This window comes from Lytechinus pictus, chromosome 5, assembly GCF_037042905.1.
Source record: "Lytechinus pictus isolate F3 Inbred chromosome 5, Lp3.0, whole genome shotgun sequence".
Lineage (NCBI taxonomy): Eukaryota > Metazoa > Echinodermata > Echinoidea > Temnopleuroida > Toxopneustidae > Lytechinus > Lytechinus pictus.
Genome location: NC_087249.1, coordinates 847,554 through 860,272, shown reverse-complemented (window position 1 = coordinate 860,272; position 12,719 = coordinate 847,554). Strand labels below are relative to the sequence as shown.

The 12,719-nt window shown below is 35.4% G+C and overlaps 1 protein-coding gene across 2 annotated transcripts in view; it reads right to left on the bottom strand.

Annotated features, from left to right (window-relative positions):
• Nucleotides 1–4,437: 4,437 nt before the first annotated feature.
• Nucleotides 4,438–12,719, bottom strand: part of LOC129261962 (tyrosine-protein kinase CSK-like) — a 35,381-nt gene continuing 27,099 nt past the window's right edge. The window contains exons 11-12 of one of the 2 annotated variants that reach the window (XR_010293578.1): nt 7,985–9,510; nt 4,438–7,941 (exon numbers count right to left, since the gene is read on the bottom strand). Coding sequence is in view for 1 of the 2 variants with exons in the window: in XM_064099579.1 (XP_063955649.1) it covers nt 9,331–9,510 (180 nt within the window). In the remaining variant the exon portion in view is untranslated. Of the gene's footprint in view, nt 9,511–12,719 lie in introns of both variants that reach the window. The other variant, XM_064099579.1, reaches the window with a different exon arrangement.

Here is a 12,719-nt window from a genome sequence, read left to right as displayed (position 1 = left end):
GAAAACTGTCAGTAAACACAATATTATGAATTATAAACTGACTGTAATGTAAGATGCAAAAAGTATCCCTTGCTGATGCAGTCACCCCCCCCCCCTCCAAGGTATAACGTTTATTTTATGATAATAATAATAACAATAGTAATAATAATAATGATTATTATTATAATAATAGTAATAATAATAATATGTCCATTTATATAGCGCAGTTACTATGTGCGTAATACTCAACTGCGCTTTGATACTTGGTATATCATAATAGAATTACCCCGACTGTAGCTGAGCTGACATTTTAATAGGCGCTAAAGCGTTCAAGGAATAAATCCCACCGAGTATATATTCACCTCACCTGGGTCGAATGCAACACAATGTGGATAAATTTCTTGCCGAAGGAAATTGCGCCATGGCTGGGATTCGGACCCACGACCCTCCGTTTCAAAATCCGGAGGCTAATCCACTGGGCCACAACGCTCCATGCACAAGGGACCAACATAACGTTAAAAATCTTTTGTGGACATGGTAAATTGAAGATGAGCGCTTAAAGGATGTGAAACAAACTATAACAATCCCATGGGTTTTCTTTTCTTTTTATTCTGTTATTTTGTGAGTAAAAAGGGTGATAAACACACGTTTGAGTACAGGATCATACAACACATAGTCACTTTAAGATTCTAGGTGGGTGTATTTTCAATATTATTGACCACTACAATTCGAATTAGTGGCTTCTTTGACGAAATTTATCGTATCTCTGTGAGGGAGATCAAGAAAGTCCCTGTGCTTACTGTTCTCATTTTAAGCAACTGGCAATATCCAATCTGAAAGGATTTTATAATTAATGAAACATTTTTCTAATGCACAAAAAATATTATTTATATGGATGCAAATTAATTAAAAAACTTACCATCTTTAAAACGTTTGAACATATATCCCTTTGCAAATGTCACAAACCCTATTCCTAATCATCTCAGTTCGAGAGTGGCTGACAATTTTCTACTGAATTGGTGATTTCGATAAGTATTACAGGAAACCTTTCAGAGAATGTCCTAGTTTAAAATGGTGCCCAACTTGACCCTTACTTCAAGCTTAAACGTCATAGCATTCAGTACATCTCTGTTTATAGACATTCTCTTTGTGTGCGTACAACTACTCTTGTGTTTAATTTATGACTATCTGCTAATTAGATATATTCCTTATATACCACTCTTATTCATTGCAGGTTTTCTCGTTATAAATAACGACCATCTTGGTCTTTTGAGCTGCGATCGAGACAACCATTCCTTTCGTACCTTATCTCGTTTTGTCCGTTCTCGTTAGTAATGATAGAGTTAATTACCCAACCTTGCACGATACCGGAAATTAAAGAAGCAAGGTTATTGATACATTTAGGAAAATATATTTGTCAAATGAAAAACCATTTGTTATCAAGTTCCTTCGAATTTATAACCCCGCAATAATGAAACTGGGCTATCAATCGGTTTTTTATGTGGATGTCTAATCAAAATGATTTCTATAATTAGTATCCTTGTCCTTTAATTCGCAAAGTTCGAATTCTATGGTTTAAACAATAGTAAAAATAAAAGCTATTTAAGTAAACGGATGGAAGATCTGACTCTTCTCAAATGATCTTTTGAATTCTTAGACCTTGTCTCTGTTGGTCAAAGGCAAGGAAATGGTTGAAACCCATGGCTCGCAAACAGTATAGGCAGCAGGATTATTAAACTAGGGAATAAGTAGGGAGCAAAAGAATATTGGAAGGGGGGCAAAAGCGGATAAGATTTTTTTTTTTTTTTTTTTTTTTGGGGGGGGCATATTTTACAAAATTGAGCTCGAAGCCCGAGCTTATATTTAAAAAATCCTGACCTGAAAAGGGACTTGTCCTCAAACAGGACTTTTTGTTGTGACTCATAAAGATGATGCATTTCTCACCAAATAAATTATGCGAGCAAGAAGCGCGAGCTGGAAATTTTTGAGATTCTGAGCTGATAACTAGACGTTCTAAGCTCTTCTTGTAACAAAGGACAAAAAGCATTGATGCGAGCAAATTTGATATTCCGAGCTGTCTTATCTCCGTCCCTATCCCTTAGCTCTCTCTTAATCCGTCTTTCCTCCTCCTTCTCCTCCATCTCCTTATCTCACCCATTTGCACTACCACTCCCCCTATCTCTCTCTCTCTTTCTCGCTCTTCATACATAGCTAGATGTTGTGTACCATTAAGATTTAGGGGAATTAATTTCAAGAAAGCATGCGAAATAGGCCTTCCTTAACCCTAAAAGGACTGGGGGCCATGATGCCCCCCTCGACGCTTCGCGCGATATTTCCGAAACGCAAAAAGATAGCGCCGCAAAACTTTCTGACTTTTTTCTTTGACGTCTCGCGCAACTTTTGAGACCAAATTCGCGACATACGGGTATAGCATCGCGACGTCACGTGACTTTTTACGAGAAATGTCATGCCGAAAATGACTAAATTTTATACTTTGTGAACAAAGTCTATGGGAGATGAAATTCATAAAAGGGTGATTATTTTTCGTTCTAATTGGTCTGCTTAATTGATTTAGGGTTTAATTTAGTTGCTGAATGGTCTGTAATAATTTCCATTGAAAAAAAACACCGAAAAACATGAAAATGAAAAAACAGAAAAATACATAAGAAATTATAAAAACAAAGAAATACATAAGGAATTTTTTTGTGTGGAAACCTTTAAATTAGATTACAAAGATGACAGCTGCAAAAAAGAAGAAAATCTGAAGTGAAATTGGGTGTTAAATTTGCAAATAATGTTTTTCATGAATAAATTTGCATATTTTATTCATAATGAATAAAAGATAGTTATTTTCAGAATTTCTTTTTATACTAGCATGTATTTTAGGTGGTAAGGAATGTACGTGCCAAATTTCGGCGCGATCGCGCGAACGGCGGCCGAGATCAGAAGGGGCATCATGCCCCCCCCCCCCCCCCGTCCTCAATACATCTCAAATAGCCCAGTCATTTTAGAGTTAAAAGTGTAATGCGCTCTCCCTCTCCCACCATTTCCCTCTGGGTAACAACATTCATGATAGTTCATTGCATGAATATAAACACAGGCATAATATACAATTTGGAAGCTATTGAATTTGAAATCCAACATTTACCATATTTCCATCCGGGCCATAGGGGAAAAAATCAAGATTAATAAAGTAAATACTTTCCATAGTATATGTGCACAAAACATCAACGAAAATATTATTTGGAATGGAATTATGAGAACTGAGCAAGTCATTAATAATGAGAATTGGGACATTGTATCGATTATATTGATAGACATTATGTAACCAACCATGAAATTTGTGCATGGTAATGGGAAATATTAGTCATCTACATTTGTATGACAATAATTAATCAGGAATCTCATCATCGGGACGGTGAGGAGGGTGAGGGTGGTGATGATATTAATATCGATAACAACAATTATGAATTTATAACAGCAGTAGTAGTTGTTAAAGTAGTTATTGTAGTAGTAGTAGAAGTAGTAGTAGTAGAAGTAGTAGTAGTAGTAGTAGTAGTAGTAGTAGTAGTAGTAGTAGTAGTAGTAGTAATAGTAGTAGTAGTAGTAGTAGTAGTAGTAGTAGTAGTAGTAGTAGTAGTAGTAGCAGCAGCAGCAGCAGTAGTAGTAGTAGTAGTAGTAGTAGTAGTAGTAGTAGTAGTAGTAGTAGCAGCAGCAGCAGCAGTAGTAGTAGTAGTAGTAGTAGTAGTAGTCGTAGTAGTAGTAGTAATCGCAGCAGCAGCAGCCGCAGCAACAATGATGATGAAAATACTTAAACAATAGGACCGATGATGTTGTCGATGGTCATATCCATCTTCATCGTGATCATAACTAGTAAAAGTCATAGTATTTCCCCATTGCCCCCCCCCCCCCTTACATGCACTACCATTATCTACTATGGACCTGCCATTATGCTAGAGTTTATATATTACCCTTTCTCCTTTCTTTCTCTTTACCTTGCCCTCTTCATCTTTATACCTATATCTATATACAATGGGTACCGGTAGGAAGTAATTTCTCAAGAAGCTGTGTGCGCTGTGAACGCCTAGCTTAGCCGGGTAATATAGGAGCGCCTTGAGCACCTAACAAGGTGGATATGTGCGCAATATAAATACCCTATATTATTTATTATTATACCACTATCTTCACTATAATAATAATAATAATAATAATAATAATAATATGGGGTTTGTATAGCGAACGTATCCACCTTGCTAGGTGCTCAAGGCGCTCCTATCACTCATCTTCACTTTCCCAGGTTAGACAACTAAAATTGATTTTAGAAGCCATTACCAATATCATCAGAGTTATGATTTTACTTCACTTGAAATCAATTTCAGCTTTTACCGAATGTTGGAGAAAGGTTACATCCCTCAACATCATTCAACACAAATGAAGAATAAATAATCCCATGTATCATTCTCATTTAACCATTATATTTTTATTTTAAAAATTTCATAATACAGCAATAAGATGAAATCATTAGCAGAGCTTATAGACAGAATGATAAATCCAGCTGTCATTCAACTCTCTTTAACAAACCTTCTTAAGGGACATGTATTCAAAGAAACATGGATGACAATAGTTTTTACATAGCAACACAACTCTGGAGCAGCTTTTTGCATTGAAACATTACAAAGGTGTTACTTCATTAGGACATATTCAATTGATAGTCATCAACATTTGGCACCGAGCGGGCCTTTGAGCCCCATCCCACCCCCAATTTTATTTATGGAATATTTTCAAATGGGAAATGCTCTCTGTGGTTGGTGCTTGTCAAAAAATGTATGAAAAATGTTCCATGTTACTTTATAGTCTTTTTTTTGGGGGGGAGGTCAATTTTCTTTTGAAAAGAGTGCTCCATGTCTCTGGTAGATCCTCCCCTTTTTTATCTTAATATCTAAAATAAAGTACAATGCACTCATCTGATTTGATGGAGAGAGGGGTCCATTCACAACCACAACACATACCTTAACAATTGTACATAACATGGATTTCATTTATGATTGTACACTGTATTCAATAGTCATTAGATTTTGTTCAAAGATCGATTACTATTTAAGCTTTATGGTATTTAGCCCCAAATTTCAATACTAAGCTTTCGCGAGTTCTAATTTTTAAATTTCAATACTTTAAATGACAAATTTATCAATATAAAATAAACTTTTTAAAGCAGCAAAGAATGATATATAAGCAGAATATTTCCAAATCCAAATCATTTAAAGGGAAAGTTTGACAGAAAAATTTAATACTTGCCATAAAATACATGTGATATTTAACATATCTTTTATTTAATGTGTATACTGGTATTTTTTTTGCACACATTGGACAGCAATTTGATTGGAGAAAAGATTGAAATTGAATTTTCAGGATGAATAAATGTTTTTGTACAACCATTGGTTATGAAATAAAAATATGATTTAATATCTGCAGACAAAACAATCCCATCTTTAATAGAGGTGGGAATAATACAGTATTATACATTATTATCAAAGTAATATTATTGGACGATTTCATCATGTAAAATTCAATATCACTTGGGCTATAAGCAAATGCTATTATTATTAGATAGTTCACTTACTGCTCATAAAAGAAAACTAACTACATTTCCTATGAAGTTGTGTTTGCTAATTGATCAGATCTGATCAGATCACAAGACATAATCAAATACACCACGATACTATCTCCCAAACACGTTTCAAAGAAAATCACAAATTTTACATGAAGGCACCTGATTGGACTTATTGTATCAAAATATGAAAGACAAAATTTCTGATATATAGAACAACTAAATGAAGTAAAATAAAGGTAGTCAACAAAATAATATAGAAAAGAAAAAGAAATCTACAAATCTACAACAAAAGCAGTTTTGATCAAACATGCTCCCGTGCCTCACTAATCAAGGTCTCAAAATATTTCCACCAAGTCTTGGAATATCAATTGATATGGCTTTGCAACCATTAATAATGTGAGAAATAATTCAATAACAATGACATAAAAGTTTTTAATTATGATGAAAGTAGTAGTGAAAGTAGATTACTTGAATGTTGTAGACTGCAAGGGAAGCTTGACTCCTGCAAGGCATGCCTGACTGTTTTCCCTTTCACATGCATTATCTAGAAAAAGCACCACCACAAAATCTATATACGGACATTCAATAGACATTCTATTACAATGATTTGCATACATGTTATAGGAGGGGAGAGTTGACTATGAACTCTAAATCAAATATAAATCCAAGAAAGAGATACAGACCTCATTCTCATCTACTTTCTTAAACTAGTTAATTGGAAGCCAGTGGTCTTGGAAGCAATCGTAAGTGGTCTCCCAACCAGTTTGGAAAACCACCTGGCGATGCAGTTTTCAAGACCACTTTGACTGGTTTCAGCATAGGCTTAGATACAGCCATTCTTTGGAAAGTGATCTTCACACCAAAGTACAAGAGTATGTGCATGTTGGGCATGCTACTCATTGCACACTGTGTGTAGAATGATTACGCTGTAGTTTTAACTTACATGCAAAACATGTGAAGCCATTGAGAGCATTCCCATATCAAAAAGACAATGTTATGGAAAAAGGTTCTGAAAACCATTTCAGGATATGGTGATGAAGATGATAGCAAAGTGATCTTCTGGTTTCCTAAACTGTTTCGAGGTAAACCAGTTTGAGTAAGTACATCTAGATTACAATTGGGTCATAATTAGCAATCATTTGCTCTTAAACTTGCAAATCAAAACCAAAGGATTTGTCTCTTTACAACATTTTTTTTTTCTTCATATTTTTAATATTTATAATTTTGGTAGCAATAGTTTATAAGAAATCAAAGCTCGTATACCATATAATAGCCCACAGTGTAGGTCTGCTGCATTTTGTTTCTTCCTAATGCAAGATACCATAATGAATATCACATGAAACTTTTACTAATCATACCTATATTACTTCTGTGTATATGACAAGATTTCTATTTCCCTATTAATCTTCTAACCTAATCGCCTATATGAAGATTGTATTCAAGCAAATTATAATGTAATTTTTGACCAAATTCCTATATCTTTCATGGACAGTAAAATTGCCTAGACCTGTATCTTTCACTTGATCTGATATAATTCCAATAACCATAGTTACATAGTATTGTTTTACATGGTTATTTCAAAGTGCACAACTTAAAAAAATACACAAATTTCTTGACCTCCGAGCATAAATAATAGCTGAGGGAATCCTTGGCAAGAACCAGTGAAGAACTGTTTTGACTTAATGTCCAAGGAAATAAAAGATCCTTTCAAAACACTTTGAAACCTTTCATGAGGACCAGTCATGTCGATGTATCTTTAAATTGGTTAATATATACTTTGTTCTTAGTCTCTGAGTTTGCCATTGTGTTTTCACAATGATATAAAACCCCTTCTCCACACTATCCAAGGTTCCACCCAAGTGTTACATCTTAAGGTAACCTAGTAGGATGTGAAATCCAATGTAATGTGCCTAGCATAGCAATAGAGTTTGAAAACTCTTGTAAAGACTGGGTGAGGGCAAGCAAGAATCCCATGACTAGTTTATTTGTCAAAAGTAAAAATAAACATGTTTCAAAACACAAACATGAAACATAAAAAAGGCGTGTTTGGAAAGATGTTCCTGCAGAAACACATTAAAAAAAGGCAGATTAAAAGTAATGGTGATTTGAATCATGACTCTATTGAAGACGTCATTGTGTCGGCCTACTTCCTTATTTAGTTCAAACTGAGCGCTGCCAGTGGTATTCTTTGCTTTCGCTTCACATAGTAATTGTACAAATGTATTGAAAATCAGCGCTGTGTATCTTTTCCAATTCAAACCTAAGTCCTGAGTCAAACTGCGCACTTCGATGGGCACTGGCTAGGCTTGAAGTGAGGGGGAAACAGTGTTGGAGAGAGGGTCGATTAAACCCTGATTGAGGGGGAAACAGTGTTGGAGAGAGGGTCGATTAAACCCTGATTCTGCAGTTACCATGATTTATAATTGTGTTTTGAAAAATGATTCTAACTAATGAGGTCGCATAAACACAGCTCTTGAGTCTTTGTTCATTGTGTTAAGAACTATATAAACATTATTACTATTATAATCATCATTACTACTTTCATTCTCAAGAAAATTAAAAAAATATGAAGTGTCATTGTGAAGTGCTAGGATATATATTGAATACATATAAAGGTCACAATATCTTGACTTTAGATTATTCTATTAATAAAAAAAAACTCAGTTTGAATAAAAACCAAACATCTTTTGCTACCAGCACAAAAGAGATAATCAAGACCTTCATGTGTCAGTATTTTTTTGTATACATATTCTTTTTCTGAGAGCAGCATTATCAAGAAATGTTTTGTTTTTATCATTCAGGCAGATTGAGCATGATGAGTATGAATTATGAGATCAGACTCAACACATAAATATAATCACTGCCTATCATTCTATCAAGTGAATTAATCTGGTGGAATATATAGTCATATATTGTTACAGCGCTTTGTTACCCATTTTACCTATTTACACAGGAATTATTGCTTCTCTGAAACAATAGGCGAGTCATCCATAGAAAATCATAAACTTTAGTACATACAGAATTCACCATCTGAATTTTAAACATATCCCGTATTTACATGTACATGTCTTAGCAAATAAAGCACAATACAAATGAGCTCTGACAATAAAATAGTAACTAGAAACCTTTTCAACATAAAATGCAAAAGAGCTTTTCCAGATTATATATCCTTGTTTAATACCGAATAAATGATTTTGAAATTCACATTATGAAAAAAAAAGACTTTTGTCAAAATTCCCTTCTCCCAAAAGAGTTGAATTATCAGGAAAATTTAATTACAACTAAACTACAGATAAGTCGTTTGTGGCCTTATTTGCGAGGCAATTGTTTCTTTAAAAGCCATATACATAGTATGACGGAGTAATAAAGACTAAACTTGTAAATCTAACCTCTTTTACAGGCAAAAAGAAATCACAATTTCTGAGGAAAAGTCTTCAGAACATAAAAGAGTCCTCAAAATATAAAATCAAGGTTATTGCTCTGCAACTAAACAGATAGATCATCGGATACTGAAATGCCTACAATTTGATAAATTACACCAAGAGCATTCTGGCAGATACAGTGTATTATTTTGTATGAAAATTTGGCAGGATCTTTCTTTTTCTTTTTACAGCTGTATTAAAGGGAAGAAAAATGAAATTAAGCAGGCACCTTTTCTCAAAATTAACCTCAGACCATTATTCAATTTCAACGTACAATGAAATACCAATATATACATATTGAAAGCAGTGTAAGGAGCATCATGATTCGTTGGCCGTTTGTAATTCCTTTAACCGTACTTGAATCTTGGCAAACGTAGGTCTCCTCTCAGGCTGCATCTCCCAGCATTTCATCATGAGTTCATGGACATCTTTACAATTGTCTCCAGGAGTCTGCATACGACTGCCTTCCTCAAGGTAAGCCATCACATCATCAGCAGGCTGAAGATAGATTAACAAAACAAATGACCGTGTAATATCATCTATTATCACCTACATGTATACAAGGCATTTTACCTGATAAATAAATGTCACATTTCGCTCACTACTTTTAATACGAGACCAACGGGGTAAACATTTGCCATGTTGCCCTACCCGGTCTTAGCCCATAGGAATACTGTAGAAAAACAGAGGGCAACATTGGCCATATTTCTGCTAGTGCGCTTGCGCAGTAGGAAATGATTTTGATCGCTAATTTCAGTATTTGAAAAATCTGGTTGGAACCAGTTTGTGAACGAACGCATTGTAGATAATGCACAGCGTAGCCAGAGTGCATACGCATTCCCAGCTAATCAAACCCAAGCGCAAGAATTTCACGCGTTAAGTATATGTGCGTGCCATGCATGATGCGCGACTATGTGGTATTACGTCACAATTGCTTTATAGCAAGGATTACTTTGCCAAGTTTGTGAATAATCTACATGTAAACCAGGAGTAGTGATTTTAAGCAAACGGGCATATAAATTGTTCTACATAATAGCTTGAAATACACATTATACAGCTGTAGGTAATAATAATAATATTGACTGGCTCTTCTTTCGGGAAACATAAAATATATTGCTGTTATATAAATGAAATTGTAAGAGCAATTACATTCATTTATTTAGTTATTTCCTCTTTAAGGATATTCATAGAAATGATTAAGAATATTCCAGAATGTCTCAGTAAAGCTTTGTTAGGCATGCTATTTAATGAGATAGAATAATCTTTGTTATTTCTGGAATGTACTAAGATAGACAATAGACTGCTAGTGGCAGTGAAAAGGACAATAGGATTAGCTATGTTGTTTACATTGTTAATTTCACTGCGGTTATTCACAAGTCTTCTAAAATCAAACTGCTCTAGAAATTGGCAGAATGTTCTTTTAGTAGACAATACTAGAAGCTTCCAGAATAGTGAATAATTTGTATATAAGCTGGCAGTTTCTTCAAAGAACATCATCGTATCAGATCAGAACTCAGAGTTTCACGCCAGACTTTATGTCAGAGCATAGTTTATTTCCAACTGGAATACAACATTTATCTTCTGTGGAATTATTTGCACGCTATCAATGATCTGTTTGCAATTGCTTTGAGAGAGGAATTCTCAGTTCTTATCGAGATCATCAAGCTGTTTTAATGAATGCTTTTCAACTCATGGATTGCTAAAATTGACTGTTAATCATCATCAACATCGTCTTCACATACATTTCAATTCGTTGCAGCGTTACAGGGACTCTTATCATTCATCGTGTTTCAACATCAATTTCATCATTGCCAGCATTGTGGACATTAATTAAGGAACCTTTGCCAGCCAACCTGGATACTATTATTTGGAATATAATCAGAACTGATACTTCAAGAGATGTAAGATCATTGTTTTTGTTTTGTTTAGTGATCTATTTCCTGTAATAAAGGAAAAGGAAATAAAATTTACAACTAAATTTTCATTGTTATTTGTTGCAGTATCGTAACATTGCCCTTAAAAGACCCATATTGCCCTCGTCTAAAAACTCGGGCCAATATGATTCTGTTGTGGGCGACATATTTGATGTTCCCCCCAAGGCCAGTCAATATTATGTAATTACATGTATATCCCTCTATCAGGCTGTTCAGACTGTCCCCGTCACCTGGGGGAAGGGGGAGAGAAATCTTATCTCTTTACGACCGACCGTCCATACATCCCCCGGTGTCCGGGAGATTGGCACCGGGGATGAGTGGGCTAGGTCATCGGCATGGTTACGTAAGGCGCGCCCACACATAACGCGGAAAATGCAATTACTTGCAGCTAGCCGAGCACTAGCACAGTACCTGAGCGGAAGCAGTTCTCTTGACACCACATTCCGCGCATGCGCACTTATGATTAAAACAGGTGGGCGATCTCGGATTACGAGCCAAGGTCACCCTTCCTTCGAAAAACCCAGGGGATAGAACCGGGAGACGGGGGACAATCCTCCAGACCGTCCAGACTGTCGATTTTCCGGGGGATGTCCCGGGTGACGGGGGATAGTCTGAACAGGGGGTATATATGCCATAACACCATCGGTAGGCTAAAGATAGAAGAATAAACAAATCTATTTACTGATTTTGATAAACAAGCATAAAGTAGCAACCATTATAATCTTATAGGTGTGGCTTAACACCATTTGTGGGCTGAAGATAGGATGAACAAAGATATTGACTTTGTGATTTACAACCATGTAAGAGCAACAACTATATGCCTGTAGGTAGGCTATCACATAATTAGCAGGCTCCTGAAACAATTCACCACTGACTTCTTCTGATTTACAACCATGTAATAGCAACAATTATATTTCTTTAGGTAGGCTCCTACTACAGATAGAATGACATGTGGGATGTAACTTGCCTTAAATCAACTGCATTTTAAGATTGCAGATATGACCATTCTAAGAATCAATAGCAGTGGGATTTCACAAAGAGTTGAATCTGACTAAAAGTCTAAATAACACATAATCTCATTATACACTGTTGTGCGTGTCCCATGAGTGTCATCTGACCAATACAGTGGGAAATTTAAGTGGGATATTTGTGAAACACCACCCCCCAATCACCATCACATACAAGAAGTGTAGGTTTCTGTTTACAAATTCCAGTGGTTGGATGGTTGTCATATTTACAATCATTTTCCTGTTACTAGTTTCACTTCCTTAATTGCTCAAAACAAAGAAAAGTAATAAATTACAAATAATATGTAGTTGCAGAAACAGACATTTCTCTCTCAATAGTCAAATATCTAAATCAAGACGGTGTCAAAGGAATCATGCCTGGTTTTTTAGGTTCCTAAATGAAATTGGATAAAAAGAGATTTTCATTTAAGTCTCACTTTAACCCTAATTCTCCCGGGGGGGGGGGGGGGGGGGGGCCATTATGGCCCCCCCCTCGACAATTTTCGCGATATATCTGCTGCGCAAATTTTTTTGACCTCGCCGCTCACTGACTTTTTACTTTCAAGTCTCGCGCAAATTTTGAGACCAAATTTGTGACGCCCGGGTACGTGGTTACGACATTACGCAACATTATGTAAGTGCATGTCAGACCCAAAATTGCTCATAAACGTGATTTCATGTACAAATCCAATGCAAATTGTGTATTTGGCCAAAATTCATAAATGTATCATTATTTCTACTTTTAATGATTAAACTTAATTAATTT